The sequence below is a fragment of the Podarcis cretensis genome, assembly GCF_951804945.1.
Source record: "Podarcis cretensis genome assembly, chromosome: 6".
Lineage (NCBI taxonomy): Eukaryota > Metazoa > Chordata > Lepidosauria > Squamata > Lacertidae > Podarcis > Podarcis cretensis.
Genome location: NC_137175.1, coordinates 32,072,861 through 32,089,029, shown reverse-complemented (window position 1 = coordinate 32,089,029; position 16,169 = coordinate 32,072,861). Strand labels below are relative to the sequence as shown.

Below are 16,169 nucleotides of genomic sequence, written 5' to 3'. Positions count from 1 at the left end.
TGCTCATTGGTGATCGTCCCTTTTTGGGTTTTTTTGTTTTTGTTTTAAGCAACGTGAGAGGAGAAAGTTCTGAAGTCAACCACCCATTATTTTCTTTTCCCAGACACGGTTTTCGTTAGAATTTGGCCTATGTCTTAAACTCACGAAATTGCAGTCTTAGTTTCTGTAGCACAGATGGTACCTAGAGTAGATTCATGACGGTGTCAAAAGTTGAAGGGAGATCACTAGGGCATTAAGATCGATTTGTGCTATTGAAAGCGTAGAACTAGCTTTTCGAATGGCAAAGAATTTATGGAGCAGGCTAGGAAAATGAGTGGCCTAGACCTGAAAAAATTATTAGGGGCTCTATTGAGGGACCTCCTTGTTTAATGCATGTTGCTGGGAATGTGAATGGAGTCGAGGCTTCTGTGCTTGGCAGCATGGATTGTGCAGCATAGAATACTGTGGGAAGAGATGATTACACTTGTGCGTGGAGATTAAAGGGATATAATTTCTCACTTCTTACCGAAGTAGTCAAATGATCCCTAAATGCTTTATAAACAGAGGCAGCAACTCAAATGCAATGAACCAGTGGCTTTTATGATGACTACATTTTACTTGATCTTTGTGTCCCAGATCCCATGAGCCTATTGAGTATGTTGACAAATATAATGAAACTCTGTGCTTCTCGTTTTGTTTTAGCTATAGCAACACAAGCTAGTGTGGAGTTTCGCCGGAAAGGATCACAAATGTCTGCAGACGCTATGACATCCAATCCCATGTTTGATGCAGGCGAGTTTTCAGACAACTATGAATCGGGCAGAGCAGAGGCATGTGGAACACTTTGTAGGATATTTTGTAGCAAAAAGACTGGGGAGGATATACTACCAGCCTACTTATCCCGGTAATTATTTAATCTTAATTATCTTCTCAGAAGCCCTGTTCAGGGGAACTGTTCCCGCAGTCTGTCAGCGCATGACATCTGCCAATTAGCTCCGCCCTTGACATCACACACTTGAGGTAGCTTGGCTCCTGGCATTTATGCATACAGGAAGTACATCTCCAGGATGAGAGTGCTTTCTGAAGGCTCTCTCTCCTTGCAGAAGTTTGCATTGTACTTGCAGATACCAGAGCACAAGGCTAGCAGGAATGTATGATGATGTGGGCAGAGCTAGTTTGCATGGCCCTCCTTGCTCATGGATTGAACACATGAGCAGTTCACCTGAGTAGGGCTCGAATCTGCTGCTGAGTATCTGTGTTAGATAAGAAGGGGTTCTACAACTTTTGAAAGCTCCTTTATGCCCAAATGTTGAGGTTGTATCAATCCTAAGTAGGAAACCCATTGAAATTAATGAGTCTCCCCGGTTTAGAGTGAATAAATAAAACAAATCTGGCCAATTGTATGTTTGTAGGATAAGTTACTGTCCTTGCCATTTAGATATAATTAGTCAAAGGGGATGAATAGAAGAGGTTACTTCACAGGTTCCATTTTTCCCCCAGGTGATGAAAATACAGTATTTCACCCACAAAGCGCTTTTTTTCTACCTATGGTAGAACTTTAATATGCTGAATGTATACTTGGAAACTTTTAATATAAGGGAAATGGAGCAAATAGAAACACTTTGATCATTATGTTTCAACAGCTGTATTGGACAGTGGAAGAGAGTGGGTACAATGCAGCTCATCATTATAATTGCCTTTATATTTATATGCATTTAAATACAGAAGCCCATGTTCATTTTTTATATGTCACTTGGAGAGAATGTTCAACTAAAAGCAAGCAATGCATCCTTTATTTGAAACATTAAAATGTTGGGTACAGCTATGTTATGGGTGACAGTAGTAAGATAGAACTTCATATTGAGCTTTCTTCCTATTTTCCATGTAATTTTGAGCAAAATGCTGCGGCATCATATTGTGTATTTCCCCCCGTTCTGTATCGCATGGAATACTATGTTTGGGTAACTGTGTTTCAGAAAGAATATTGTAGAACTGGAAAAGGTGCAACCAAAATGATTAGAGGGCTGGAGCAACTCCCCTGTGAGGAAAGCTCAGAGTGTTTGGGCCTTTTCAATTAAGGAAATTTCTTCGATGTCTGAAGATTATTTACACTACTCCAAAATGTTAGAGAGATTCCCTTTATATCCCTGAGAACTGAATGACATTTTGGTACAGAATAAGTAATCAAATTGTCTAAAGGACATTTATTGTGCTATCCAGCCTGTGCCTTTGCTTAAACAGACAAGGTGACAGATATTGTTATATCCACCTGAAAATGCTTCTGTGCTTCTGACCCAGTCCCAATAGCATTGGATTACAAATGTTTTCTTTCTTACAACTCATTAAGCCTGTCTTTCTCTGCCAGATTTTACATGCTTTTAATTCAGGGTTTGCAGATAGCGGATTCCGTTTGCCATCCGGTTCTGGCTAGCGTTATTCTAAACTCTCCTGCATTATTCTGCTGTGACCTGAAAGGGATTGATGTCTTAGTTCCATACTTTATTTCAGCCATGGAAACTATATTACCTGACAGGTAATTATATATATATATATATATATATATTCATTTTTCTGTTTTGTCTTAATAAGTGAGAGAGAGTGAGAGAGGCAGCCTGTCTATGTGGCCTTAAGAAATTATCTAATGCCAGTTTGCTTTTATGTGTTCCCACTTTCTGCTTCATTGACCATGCTGTGAGCGTTCCTATTTTCAAGAAATAGACAGGTAGCCTTGGGAATCAGATTAGCTTTAAGCCATACAAGTGCTTCAACAGACCACATGCATCTTGCCCATGTAACAGTGCAAAGCTTGAAACATATTCAGATTCTGAGGGAATGTTAACTGTTTTAATACCAAGTTGGGGATCTTGCTTTTTAGCTTTGGGCATAAGTACTGCAATCCCCTATGTTGCTTTCTGCTTACGAATTCTTACAATAAAGTGAACACACTGGGCTCCTATGCAAAGCCAGCACTACCAGGACATCAGAAAACCCTGATGCACACACGGACTGTTTATGACATAGGTGAAATTTGCGCAGCAGCTGCTGTCCTTTAAAGTAGGGTGGGTTTTGCTTTGAAATCGAATGTGTTGGTGGTGATTTTGTTTAAAAACTGTTTTTTAATTTCAGGGAACTCTCAAAATTTAAAACATATGTGAATCCTACAGAATTAAGAAGAGCCTCTATCAATATCTTACTCTCCTTGTTGCCACTTCCCCATCATTTTGGAACCATAAAATCAGAGGTAATGAATTAGTTTTTCAGTGACAATTTATAAAGATTTAACTTGGGCTTAATGTATGATTGTACTTTCAAATCAACAGTTAGGATGAATTACTTCTGCAATGATGTTGATTTTTAAAAACTTCACTGCTGTTGTATAGGGAAAAAAAGAAAGAAATTCACAGAATGGGTAATTATTTGTGGTCTTAACATAAGAGTTCTTGCAGCAGTGAACATATGCTTACAAAGGAACATTTCAGGATTCGAAAAAGTGTATATTACACTGTTACAGTCATTTCTAGTAGAGAGCAGATATGACTGGCAGTGACACTACAATAGGACTCAGGCTAAAATCTATGTTTGTTGGGCATAAATCAGGTTTGTTGAGTGAGAAAATTGTGTTATACTTCATTGATCTGCTGGTTTCATTTTGCTAGAGTTGAATCAAGTCCAATTTTGCAGTCTGTTTAAGGGCTCCGTTTAGCATTCTTCCTGTGTCAAGTTTTTCACTTTCTTTTTTGGGTGGGGCATATATTAGAAAAATTAGATGGGACTAAAGTAGATTTGTGAACTTTGTAAAAGGTCACTAAGAATACATGGTAGTACTGCTAGTGCTAATTCATGCATATGACTACAGATTATAAAAACAATTTATTATTTTTCAGGTTGTTCTGGAAGGAAAATTCAGCAACGATGAGAGCTCGTCCTATGATAAACCAGTAACTTTCCTTTCCTTGAAACTGAGGCTTGTGAATATACTAATAGGAGCACTGCAGACAGAAACTGATCCCAACAACACCCAGATGATACTAGGTTGGTATTTCTACTTGATCTGTGGGATGTGCATTTGAAAATGTGCATGCCCTTGGTAGTTTATAGTTTACAGTAGCCTTACCTGAGTGGTGTCACATTCCAGTGGCAGGAGGCAGAATTTACGAGCGCAGAGAGAAAAACCACAGCCAACCAAAGCTTCCATGGTTGAAGGAAACAGCAGAATGCATCATAGTGGGGCAAGCCATGGAACTGATTAAGAGGCAGATACAGTAACAAATGTCCAGGAAGCAGAGTGGGGAATGGCCTCGATGTGGCTTCACTCCCTGAGAATAATCCAGACCAAGAGAGTGCCACAAGTATTGGAGTTGGTACCAAACAGTGCTACACGATTGGCTCTTCTGGATCGTGTTATTCCTGGGATCAGAAGAATATTCAAGGATTTTGCCCTTAACCTCCAAGGGGGTGCTCTTCATGTAAATGTTCTAGCCCTACAATAATTTAGCAAGTATTTTAGCAATGACTCCTGTCATTGTAAGGATCATTGCTATGTGAAAAAGAAGAAACAATCAAAGACGTGTGTAAAAGATATTGCATGTTTTGCAGGGGGGTGGCAGAACTCTCGGCACTTTTGGACAATGGCTTTGCAAACATCATATTACTGAGCTGAAGGAATAATTTGGCTTATGGTATGATATTGGTATGGTGGCTGGGGACAAGTTCTAGAACCGGTAGCATTCTAGTTCAGTCTTGTTTTAAGAGCCACGCCTGTTTTGCCTTTAAAACTGAACACCATATTTTTCTGAGAACTCTCTACAGTTTTAGCTCTCGTTGATTACGTTCCTGTGTTAATGTATGCCATTCTCTGTCTCTTTTGTTTTATCTAGTTCTGTATTTCTGGGAAAATCTTCAAAGCTGCCTTTTGCTTTTGGCTTATAATGTTCATATAAATTATATCACTGGGTTAAATTCAAAGTATATACAGTAGATAGGTTTGCAACTTGCATTATAATTTGCATTCTCCAGGTGCCATCCTTATATAGGCAGGAAGGCACCATCCATACACAAAAGGGAGGTATCAACAGGCTTATTTCAGAGCTGTTCACCCCTAAAAAAACCACAAAGGAGGAACTCCAAAACAGCCCAATGAAGACTGAACATGCTCAGAGCAAGCAGAAGTAAAATGTGGGGGTGGAATGGAGTATCTTAGAGGGCATGGGTGGATGACCGGAATACTAAACTGGTGCATCCCATTCTGCAACATTTCTGTTTTAGGACCCCTTTGTATCATTAGATTTTTTTTTTCTTTCCTTATGCTCTAAATTTGTAGTAGCACATAAATGTCTGATCTTTTCTGAACATTCCCTCTGGGCTTTCACTGCAGTGACTTATTTTTAATGCAATCTGAATAAGAATTTTAGTGGAGTTTTTGCAGAACACTCTGGCCTTCATCTTTAAAGGTAGTGAGACCTCAGAGGAATTGAAGGGGTGATGACTGCAATAAGTCATACTCAGCGGGTTTATTCTAACACTGGATTTCATCCAAAAGTGTCTCTTCATCAGCTAAGGTGGAATTTAAGTAAGTGGAAAGGAAGTTTTATAGAAATTTAGTTGAAAGCAAGTTTGTTTAGGGCCAGATTCAACTACTTGGTTCCATAAGTGGAAGCCAGCACAGGGTCTCCTCCTCTCCTTGCCTGCAGCCCTCCCTCTCCCATGCCTCTCCCAAATCCATTCTAGGAAGTTGGGACTGGAACCGATGAGACGATCTCCTTAGTGCTACATTTTATTCTACCCTTAGACTTGTATTATGACATAAAATTTGGATCATGATTGTTAGCTATCCTAGATCAGTATCCAGTTAATGCATCCTGTTAGCGGATGGATTTCCACTTGTGCAATGGGACCTTCCCCCTTCCTCTCTTGCCTGCAGCCTGTAGGATTGCGGGAAACTGTAGAACAGTTTTAGCTAAGGTTTGGGGTGGGGTGGGGGGTTCCACTACCCATGGAGAAATCCTTCCGCTGATGGACCGTGACTTACTACTGCTTTGCATACAATCCCAAGTATTAGGTATACCTATATTATTTTTAACTCACTTACAAAAATGCTAAGATGATAAAATGTGAAACAGTAGTAGCTTAGAAACAGCAAAATATAATTTGAAGGTGGGGGACCTGAGACTTTCTATTTTCCTAGCAGATTTCCACTGAGCTTCTCCTTGGAGTGGGATTCGTCAAACTTTGAAATTTCTTTCCAAGTTGTTATTTACTGTTTCCAAAAATAGGGAGGATAGCCCTCCTGTTGCAGGGTGGGGATGGTTGTTACTTGATGGATCTTCACAAAAAGATGAGGTGGGTGTCCATCTGGCCAGTACTACTAAAAAATACCAGTTTGCAAGATGAAACAGAATTTTACCAAAATTTGAGGTAATTCTCACAAAATTCAAAGCAGAGTGTTCACACATATATCATTGCCCTTGGATATATTGGTATAAGGGGTGTTTTTTAAAAAAATTGTACATACTTTAAATATAAAATTCTATCATTTTAACTCTACAGGTGCAATGCTGAACATCGTGCAAGATTCTGCACTCCTAGAAGCCATCGGCTGCCAGATGGAGACGGTAAGATGGGTTTTCATTGTTTTGGAAAAGGGTGCCAGATTCCTTGTTGGGTTACATCAGGTTATCACATAGCCAGAGCACAAAGGAGGCCTGACTCAGTTGTGGAAGGGTAATCTTCAGCCCTTCAACAGCATGTTTTCTAACTTGACAGAATGGCGGCGAGAATACTGTCTTGAAGAGCCACAGTCGCACTAACAGCGGCATTAGCACGGCAAGTGGAGGAAGCACAGAGCCCACTACTCCTGACAGTGAGAGACCAGCGCAGGCTCTGTTAAGGGATTATGGTAAGGAATTGAACTTCTTAAACATTTGCATTCATGCCCTGGTATGCAGTTCCCATTTTTAAAATGATTTTTTTTTAATGCTAAGGAGATTTCCATTTGAAATAATGTAGACAGCTTGTAGTCCTTAATAATATAAAAAGCAAGGGAAAGAGTGTAATAGATGCTTTATTATGAACTAGCAAAATTGTTATTATGGGTTAGTGAGGAAGGATTATGGGTAGCAGTGGGCGTGCTGGGAGCTTTCCAACTCTTTATTTAGTCAACCCACCAGTTCCCTTGCTGCAGCTTTTCTGTTCCTTCACCTCAATCCCAGGGACTGCCACCACTGCTTTCTCATTAGACTAAAAGCCTTCAAGATACTGCCTGATAACACAGGATGTAGTTTGGTTTCTCTGAGATGGTGCCATTATCTGTGACCTCTTCTGCTCAGCTGCTCCTGTGTCGGAGCACTCTGACCCCATTGCAACTTCAGGGAAGATAAAACTGAATATATCATGTGGTGTCCCAGTTCTTCATTGTTGCTTCAGTTTCATGCACTTTTTATGTTTCCTTCTATCGAGGGCTGATTACGGAGTGTCGGCTAATTGTTGTATGCCATGTTCTAGCGCTCCAGTTTTGTGCCTGCTACAAATGTGTTAAAAAGCAGTGTCCTGCAATTAAAAATTAAAAATTTTCTACAGAAAGTGGGAGAGCAATACAGTATTTGTTTCATCTGCAGCAGTTTTATACGCCTTTCTTCAGCAGTTGAGTTTAACCTGAAATGTCTGTTTTGACAAGAAATGCTTCTGTTTCACATATTTAACCCAGTTTGCTGTGAGATGCTGCTGTTTTATGGTTTGTCATATATGTGCCTGGGGTTCATAGTGACTACCCAGCTGTCTGGATTTATACATGTCTGAATTTGATAAACCAAAGAGCTCAGTCAAGTGAGGGTTTGAAGCAACCTAGGTGGGTGAAGGCAGGAGACCTCAGACAATCAACTTCCCAGAAAACACAATAGGAGCCTACATTCAAAGTTTAAAGGGAGGAAATTGGCAAACAGGCAGTTCTCCTTCCTCTACACGGAAGATTCCTCACCGTTTTTACTTGGCAGAAACCTCACCTTAGGGATACCACCTTTCTTAAGAGCAGCAACCTGCCTCAGCTACTTAAATATTTAAATGGCTCACTCATGCCACTGCCTGTCCTTAACAGGCAGAAAACTTAACACCCAGATAAAGTACCAGGTAGGTTATTGAAACACAGGCAGTTGAAGGTCCAGGTAGACTCTTCAGAGTTTCCCACATTGTGCCTTTGTTGAAGCAATGCAACATGTAAGCTGTTTTTGAACCCAGCTTGATTTTGAACCAGATGCTTTAATGAAGTGACATCGCCAGTCCATTAATTAAAACCCATACAGGCTGCTTGAAACTAATTATTTGGCTTAGAAATATGGAGACAGTCATGATCAATTGACCCAGTTTTGGACATTCAGCTAAATTGTTGTTGTTGTTACTGCTACTACTACTACTACTACTACTACTATGTGGTTTTTCACCCAAAGGTCTCCAAGCGACTCACAGCAAAGGAAAATATATAATGCATAATGCAGTAGGGAAAAGGAGGGGGGAGAATCAAATAATACATGATTTTCACATCACAAGCTAACGACATGTTAAATGGAAATGAATCCCAACAGTGTTTTTAAAAAGCAGTGAAGCTTTAGGCAAGGGAAACTTCAGAGTAGAGAAACAGCAGGGTTCTTTCCTTGTCCTTTCCTTGCCCATAATTTATCCGTTGAGGAGGGCAGGGCTTAGTAAAGCCATTCCAGAGAACCGATTTGGAGCAGATAGACAGGATAAAGCTCACTCATTTCTGCTGTAGAGATCCCTCTCTCAGAATTGCTTGGCTTTGCATCAGAACCAGTTCTGTGGATATATAGTTAATGAATATTATTTGTATAGCCCCTTTTCTCTTCAGATCAATTAATACAACCAAACAACAACAACATTCATTTTGGAATTCAGTTCCATTGTGATCCTATTTTTTATTTTTGAGCCTAAGCTTATCCTTCCAATAAATTTTTTGAAACACTTAATTCTAACTATGCAGTTTAGAAAGATCAGTTGTCTAGAATTTTATTGTTCTATCCTGAGGGCAGAATTCACAAGCTGTAGCACCACATACTGAATGGACAAAGATAAAGATAATGAATTTCCCTTTCTAAATTTTCATGTAACAAATTTTCTGGCCGCAATGAAATGCTGTTTAAAACTGTAACAAATTGGTTTCCACAAGAGATCTGATTTATCAACATTTATAAAGTGACATTTCCCAGCAGTATTTTACAGCATCAGATACTTTGTTTTCAAGTATGAAGTTCACTCTGACATGTTTAAGTGTCTCTCTTACCAAATAGCAGCGGCCTTAAAGTGCATCTGCAGCTGGCAAAACCTGCTGGATTAACATAGGAAAAACAATGTTTTGGAGATGTTTTGGAGACATCAGCCTGTGTGTTCCCAAAAATTTCTTTATTAATTTCTCAAAACCAAACAAAACCCACTTACCTAAATCAGTAAATAGCTTCTTTAGTTAACATTCATAGTCTAAAGAAGTTACTTAATCTGTGTGGATTTTGAATGTTTTGCTTCCCAAATGGATGTGTTTTCTGTGTGTACTGTGGCTGCTTGAGCTTCGGCCCGATGGACTGCTTTGCTGACTGTTACTAATGCTTAGTTGTTTTCCCTCCCTGTGGTGTGTGGTATTGGGGTTTATATCCTAGCTCTTCATACAGATACAGCTGCTGGACTCCTGATTCGCAGCATTCATCTGGTAACACAAAGACTCAATGCACAGTGGCGCCAGGAAATGAGCATCTCATTAGCTGCACTAGAGCTTCTTTCTGGTTTGGCAAAGGTGAGCATCAGGCAGTCTGTTGGGCTATGGGATTTGGGCTCAGGTTTTCTGTCTCTCCCAGCCACAAGTTCTTACCTGATGATAATTGTAGAGAGTTTTGCCACCTCTTTAGTGAAAAGAACATCTGGCAGAGCTGGCAAAAATAATTTGTTCTGCGCTGAGGAGCCAACTCCTCCCACACAGTGTGTGATTTTCGTTTTTCCTCTTGGAAAAGAAATTGCCCTGGATAAATAATTCAAGGTGAAGAGTATGTTTACTGAAATAAAATAAATGGCTAAAAGACAGCAGGGTTTTTTCAATCCAGCTAGCTAGAAAGGCACCAAATTCCAGCACTCCTATGTGTCTCTTCTTTCTATATCATCATTTAAGCTTTTCGGTTGTGCTTTTACGGCTTCAGAGGGTATTGATTTACATTGTTTCTTAGTTTTGTTGTTATCAACTGCAAGCCTAATTTGAGAGGTTTCCAGCTGAACATCTGCCTTTGCTGCTTGCTTCAGGTGAAGGTTGGTGTTGATTCTTCTGACAGGAAGAGAGCAATTAGCTCTGTGTGCTGTTACATTGTGTACCAGTGCAGTCGTCCAGCTCCTCTCCACTCCAGAGATCTGCACTCCATGATCGTAGCAGCATTTCAGTGTCTGTGTGTCTGGCTCACGGAACATCCAGACATGCTTGATGAAAAGGCAAGTGAAATCGCACTGTTTATCTATCTATTAATGTGCAAACCACATTATTTTTCTCTAAACGTTAAAAAAAAGTCCAGAACAGCCGCTCCTCCTTTCACTGGGTATAATAATGTGTCCCCGTGTTTTGTTTCTAGTACCAGACTAGAGGCTGTATAACAGAAGTGTAAAACTCAAGTGGGCTGGAGGATCAGATTTCGCCACCCAACCCCGTTTTCCCCATAACTGTTCACTTGTAAAATATCAATTTTGACAGCAGCTCATCTACCTTAATTAGACAGTAAAGTTGCGGGGGAAGGTGGGCATAGAAATGGTTCCTGTGGGTCTGTCAAGCTATCTGTTCTTAAATATTTATTAGAGTTAACAGATCACCAAAAAGTCAGTCTCTCTCTCTCTCTCTCTCTCTCTCTCTCTCACACACACACACACACACACACACACATACCATGCTATATTCTAGAAGCCACAGACGTAAGCATTTGTATACCCCCAAATCCAGCTATCGTACTTGTCAGTGGCTGCTACTGTGGCATAATGCAGTAGGCACTCTTTTGTTAGCAGAACAGTAGTGTGATAGGGTGCCAAATTGGGAGGCCTAGAGGGTCTAATTTTCTTTTTTAAACTTATATGCTGCCCTCCATCAGAGGACCATAGGGTGGTTTACAGTATAAAAACACAAAATACATGACCTAATAAGCAAAGCAATACACCCCCTGCAAAAAAAAATTGTGAGCACAAGTTCTCTGTTTGACACTTCTGGTGCACTCTGATCACTCTGATCTCTGCCTCTGCCCTCTCCCTCTTGGAGTTTGAGGCAACACTCCACAGACTTTCTGTTCCATCACTCTCTTCCCCAAATTCACCTACCAGGATGTGTCAAAGAAGGGGCGCGGACCAGCTTACAAAGTCCAGGAACCACGAGTGAAATCCTTTAACAACACAAGGGCTGCATTCCTATAAGCGAGTGTTGGATAGCATCTTGTAGATCAGGGGTAGACAACATGGTGCCTTCCAGATGTCATAGAAGAACACTAAATTAAGAATACATGAAAGCAGTGTAAAGTTCTTCCAGAGATTTTAGTCCTCATAAGTACAGTGAATTTGCCAGACAGCTGAACATTATGGCTTTTCTCTTTCCCCAGGACTGTTTAAAAGAAGTATTGGAGATTGTGGAACTGGGCATCTCAGGAAGTAAGTCCAGGAACAGTGAACAAGAATTCAAGAACAAAGGAGATAAGGAGCCCAATCCTGCTTCCATGAGGGTGAAGGATGCAGCTGAAGCCACTCTCACATGGTATGGAAAATAGTTCAGTCGGCTGGTGGTAGGAAATTGCTTAATTTAGAAGTGAGAGTCAGGAGTATTAGGAAATGATCTTTCGGAAAAGTGGTTTTCATTTATATAGGTTCTAGGAGTAGAAAATGTGTTTACGTTCTCTGTGTGTTAAATGTTGTTTTCTTTGCAGATGAGCAGGATTTTATCTGTTTCTGCAATCTTCTTTTGAATCTCACTTGTCTGTTTGTAGTTCTAGCTAACATTACACCATCAGTGTATCTGACGAGATGTCATAGCAATGTGTGAGTGTATTTTTATGTGATACATATTCTGACTGAGCCGTTTTCTTTGGTTTACAGCATCATGCAAATACTTGGAGCATTTCCTTCACCCAGTGGCCCTGCCTCACCTTGCAGCTTGGTGAATGAAATCACATTAATTAAATGCTCCCGTCTTCCTTCCATAAACAAATTCAGCTTCCGCTACTTCGTCTTGGACAACAGCGTCATCCTTGCAATGTTGGAGCAGCCTCTAGGGAATGAGCAAAGTGAGTCTCAGCTGACAGTAGGGTGATGGTAAAAATTTGTATGCCGTGTTATCAAGTGTCTACCTGTTTCATTACACTGGTGTCCTGCTCTACAGAACATTGTGGAGTATTATGCAAAGTATTCGGAAACTCTGGCACAGTAAAAATTTAGACAACAGGAATGTTCACATAATCACTGGATATACAATAATATTTTTTATAACTATGCAAAATCCAGCCTTCCGTTTTCTCCAGATATTTCTCCATTTTCAGTGTCTCACTTTCATAATACTATATAATGTTATCCTCCCCACACACCCCAAAAAGCCCTCTTTTCTTAAAATCCTCCCTGGATAGATTTCTGCATGTAGTGAAGTCTCTGGTATGGAGCTCGGCCGATCAATACCTGAATCTATAGTTGCCTTTTTATTTAAAATATTTATGCTTTGACTTTCTGAAAGCCAGAAACATATCATAAATAAAACTGCAACAGACTAATCAGTAGTAGTCAGCACAGAACGAATAACCAACAAAACACTTGAAATTCAATAACCTGCTGCGAAAGCTATTAGACAGCACAAATTAATCAGTTTAACCCACCTCTGGAATAGAACAGATTTACCTTGCCACCTGAAAACTAATCTGGCAGAATAAAACAGCCCTCTCTGGAAAGCTTGTTCCAGTGTTACATATTCACACTTATTTCCATTGTAACTAAAGTCTAGATTCATACAGTCGGTGTGCTACTGAGACAATCTAAATGATGATCACAGCAAACACTGGAAAAACTCCGTCAAGCCAAGCCCCCTTTGAATATTCTGTCTCAGTTTGTTGTGCAATTTGAATAAATTATGCAGTAGAGTCTGAATTTTCCATGTTTTGCTAACTCGGGTTTTTATTTTCAAATAATAATACTCTTTGACCATCCTTGCACCAGGAGGTGGGCTATTTGTAATACTTTTGGGGCATCGAAAGCACTTTGCATACAGTGGCCTGGCTCACACATTGCACTAAGCCAAACAATGGCAGCACAGCGGCAGAACCAAGCAGGAAGGAGCAAAGTGGTCACAATCTTCTCTTTGAGAGCCAGCATTCACACGAAGCTATTGTTTGGTTTAGCATGATGTGCGAGCCAGGACATTATCTAGGTAATCTTTTCAACAATCCCATTAGACACATCAGTGCTCTTAACCCCATGATGCAGATGGGTGGGCGCTGCAATTGAGGGAAAGTGGACTAAGGTCAACTGTCATGCTCTTGTATCTTGGCTTTGAGCACCTGAGATGCTCAATGCAGTTTTTACTGTATCAGGTCATTTTTATTGACCGCATTATTGGCCAGCTTAATCTCAACCCCTCCATCCTTTCTTTCAACTAAGAGAAACTTCCCATGGTGTTTTCAGTTCCAAACTGGTGGCGAAAGAGCCTTCCAATTCTTCTCACCAGCAACAGCACATTTCTACCCACAGAGGGCAGGATTATTCTGCTGCTTACAGATTTGTTTGTTCAGCTTGCATATCCGCAGGTAGTAGGGCTGACCGTTTTTCTTTGCTTGCTTACACATATGCACAGTTTCATGTTTAATTTCTCACTTCTGTTATATTGGGATACTTTTTCATGTGTGTGTGTTTCCTTCTTCAGATGACTTTTTCCCTTCAGTCACAATTTTGATCCGTGGGATGTCTGGAAGACACGCCTGGGCCCAACAACTCTGCCTCTTGCCTAGAGGAGCCAAGGCAAATCAAAAGGTCTTTATCAAAGCCCATAGTGAAAACTATGCATAATGTTGCCTCCAAACTGCTGTGAGATATATCCAGAGAAAAAGTAGTAACACTATACAGTGGTACCTCAGGTTACATACTCTTCAGGTTACATACACTTAAGGTTACAGACTCCACTAACCCAGAAATAGTGCTTCAGGTTAAGAACTTTGCTTCAGGATGAGAACAGAAATTGTGCTTCAGCGGCGCAGCGGCAGCAGGAGGCCCCATTAATTAAAGTGGTGCTTCAGGTTAAGAACAGTTTCAAGTTAAGAACTGACCTCCGGAACGAATTAAGTACTTAACCCGAGGTACCACTGTAATATCCTTGATGAGTTACTAGCTTTTCCACCCTGTCACTTTTCACACCTCTGAGGTGCCTTCTAGAAGACTACAATATTATTCAGTCAAATGATCAGAGATGGGTACACATGGATGCATGTATATGCATGTACAGTATGCACATGCTGTGTGTTGAATGTCCCATTTAATTCAAACATAGATTCATCATATCTAATGGTAGAAATCTACCCTTTGCATGCCTAGCTGCAGCTGGAACCATGCAGTGGGGTTTCATTTTTGTAACTTGCGTTGCTTAATTGGGAGCTCTGTGTGCCAAAAATATATCAGGCTGCGCAAAATAATATTCTTTATTGGCATTTAGTGTGTAAATATTTTCAGACATGGGTGTGACATGTTAATACATACTCTTGTTTCCTAAAAAGATGGTAAAAGCAGTATTCTTTCTACATCTGTAGCTTTCCATATTTTTCTGCTTTGAATTTTGTATTCAGATTTGGGGCACATTCTTAGTTAAGGTCCAGGCAGAGACTACCAAAGTCAGCTCAGGATCTCTAATTTTGGTATGGAAGAAGCCATTCTGGAAGCTACTATAAGTGTTGCTTTAGTTATAACCTAAAAGTACAGCTCAGTCTAACCACCACCCCTGCCCCTTCTCCAAAACTCTTGACACCTGTTTCAGCAATAAACCATTGCTTCAGAAATATCATCCAATATTTGACACAATAAGAAAATTATGACATTGTTCTGTTTCTTGAACAGATGTTTGTCCCAGAGCCTCGTCCTGCACCTAAGAATGATGTTGGACTCAAATACAGCGTGAAACACCGGCCATTTCCTGAGGAAGTGGACAAGATTCCTTTCGTGAAAGCAGACCTGAGCATTCCAGACTTGCATGAAATAGTTACAGAGGAAGTAAGAGACTTGAAGTATTTTGATTTCTTACCCCCTGTGTGTTTCGCTCCACAAAACGTGTTAGTCATTACCTCTCAAGTAGAATGTGTTTCTTCTCAGCAACTTTTACTGCTTTACCTGTACTCAACGTTGGTGTTACTGGCCAAAAGGGTGGGAGCCTGACACAAAGTGTGCATTTCCATAGCCCCATACATCAAAATGCTCCCTGCCTGTTCATCTTATAAACCCAAGTAAAGCATTTCTGGAGCAGATGCTTTTCAGGAAGCTGCTGCCAAAGTGAGCTAAAATGTCCTATTGTTCTTATCCCTGTGAAGGTGAAAAGTCATCTTGTTGCTTCTGTTAACACTTCTTGCAGCTGTTCTTTGAAATCGGGCACTGATTTAGGAGTGTCACAGTACACGTGCTGAACAGCAGGTGTATCCATCTCTCTTAACCCAGCAGCTGAAGAACATCAGCGGTCACAATTTTATTAGAAAGCTGGGGGGAAATTACAGCAGCTTTTTCAGGCACTCATTGTCAGTGCTGTTTGGCTTGGCAAACAGGTACCGCCATTTGTCATAGGCTGCTACTGCGCTCAGCAATTTCTGATGTCTAAAATGAGGGTGTTAAATATATGTTTCAGCTGGAGGAGCGGCATGAGAAGCTGAGAAACGGTATGGATCAGCAAGTTCTTTATGAGAAGTCTATAGATCAGCAGATGGAGGAAGACTGGAGAAAGAAGAATTTCCCTGACCCAGTCACAGAGTGTAAGCCGCCGCCTCCTGCACAGGAGTTCCAAACAGCACGCCTTTTCCTCTCTCACTTTGGATTTCTGTCACTAGAAGCACTGAAGGTGACTGGAGGCTTCCCTTAATTGCTTCAAATGCTGCCATTATTAGAGACTATTACTGTTTAATATTGGGTCCAACCGCTTATAGCCTACATTAGACAGAGCTGTGCAGGAAAGC

At 40.5% G+C, this 16,169-nt stretch overlaps 1 protein-coding gene across 4 annotated transcripts in view; it reads left to right on the top strand.

Annotated features, from left to right (window-relative positions):
- Positions 1-16,169, top strand: part of RALGAPB (Ral GTPase activating protein non-catalytic subunit beta) — a 55,816-nt gene that overhangs the window by 29,046 nt on the left and 10,601 nt on the right. For 2 of the 4 annotated variants that reach the window (XM_079978845.1, XM_079978847.1), the window contains 13 exons: positions 682-883; positions 2,345-2,512; positions 3,106-3,220; positions 3,864-4,011; positions 6,526-6,590; positions 6,742-6,874; positions 9,648-9,769; positions 10,267-10,449; positions 11,592-11,743; positions 12,082-12,269; positions 13,889-13,995; positions 15,070-15,222; positions 15,845-16,054. In XM_079978845.1, coding sequence (XP_079834971.1) covers positions 682-883; positions 2,345-2,512; positions 3,106-3,220; positions 3,864-4,011; positions 6,526-6,590; positions 6,742-6,874; positions 9,648-9,769; positions 10,267-10,449; positions 11,592-11,743; positions 12,082-12,269; positions 13,889-13,995; positions 15,070-15,222; positions 15,845-16,054 — 1,946 coding nt within the window. Of the gene's footprint in view, positions 1-681; positions 884-2,344; positions 2,513-3,105; positions 3,221-3,863; positions 4,012-6,525; positions 6,591-6,741; positions 6,875-9,635; positions 9,770-10,266; positions 10,450-11,591; positions 11,744-12,081; positions 12,270-13,888; positions 13,996-15,069; positions 15,223-15,844; positions 16,055-16,169 lie in introns of all 4 variants that reach the window. The other 2 variants (XM_079978844.1, XM_079978846.1) reach the window with 1 other exon arrangement.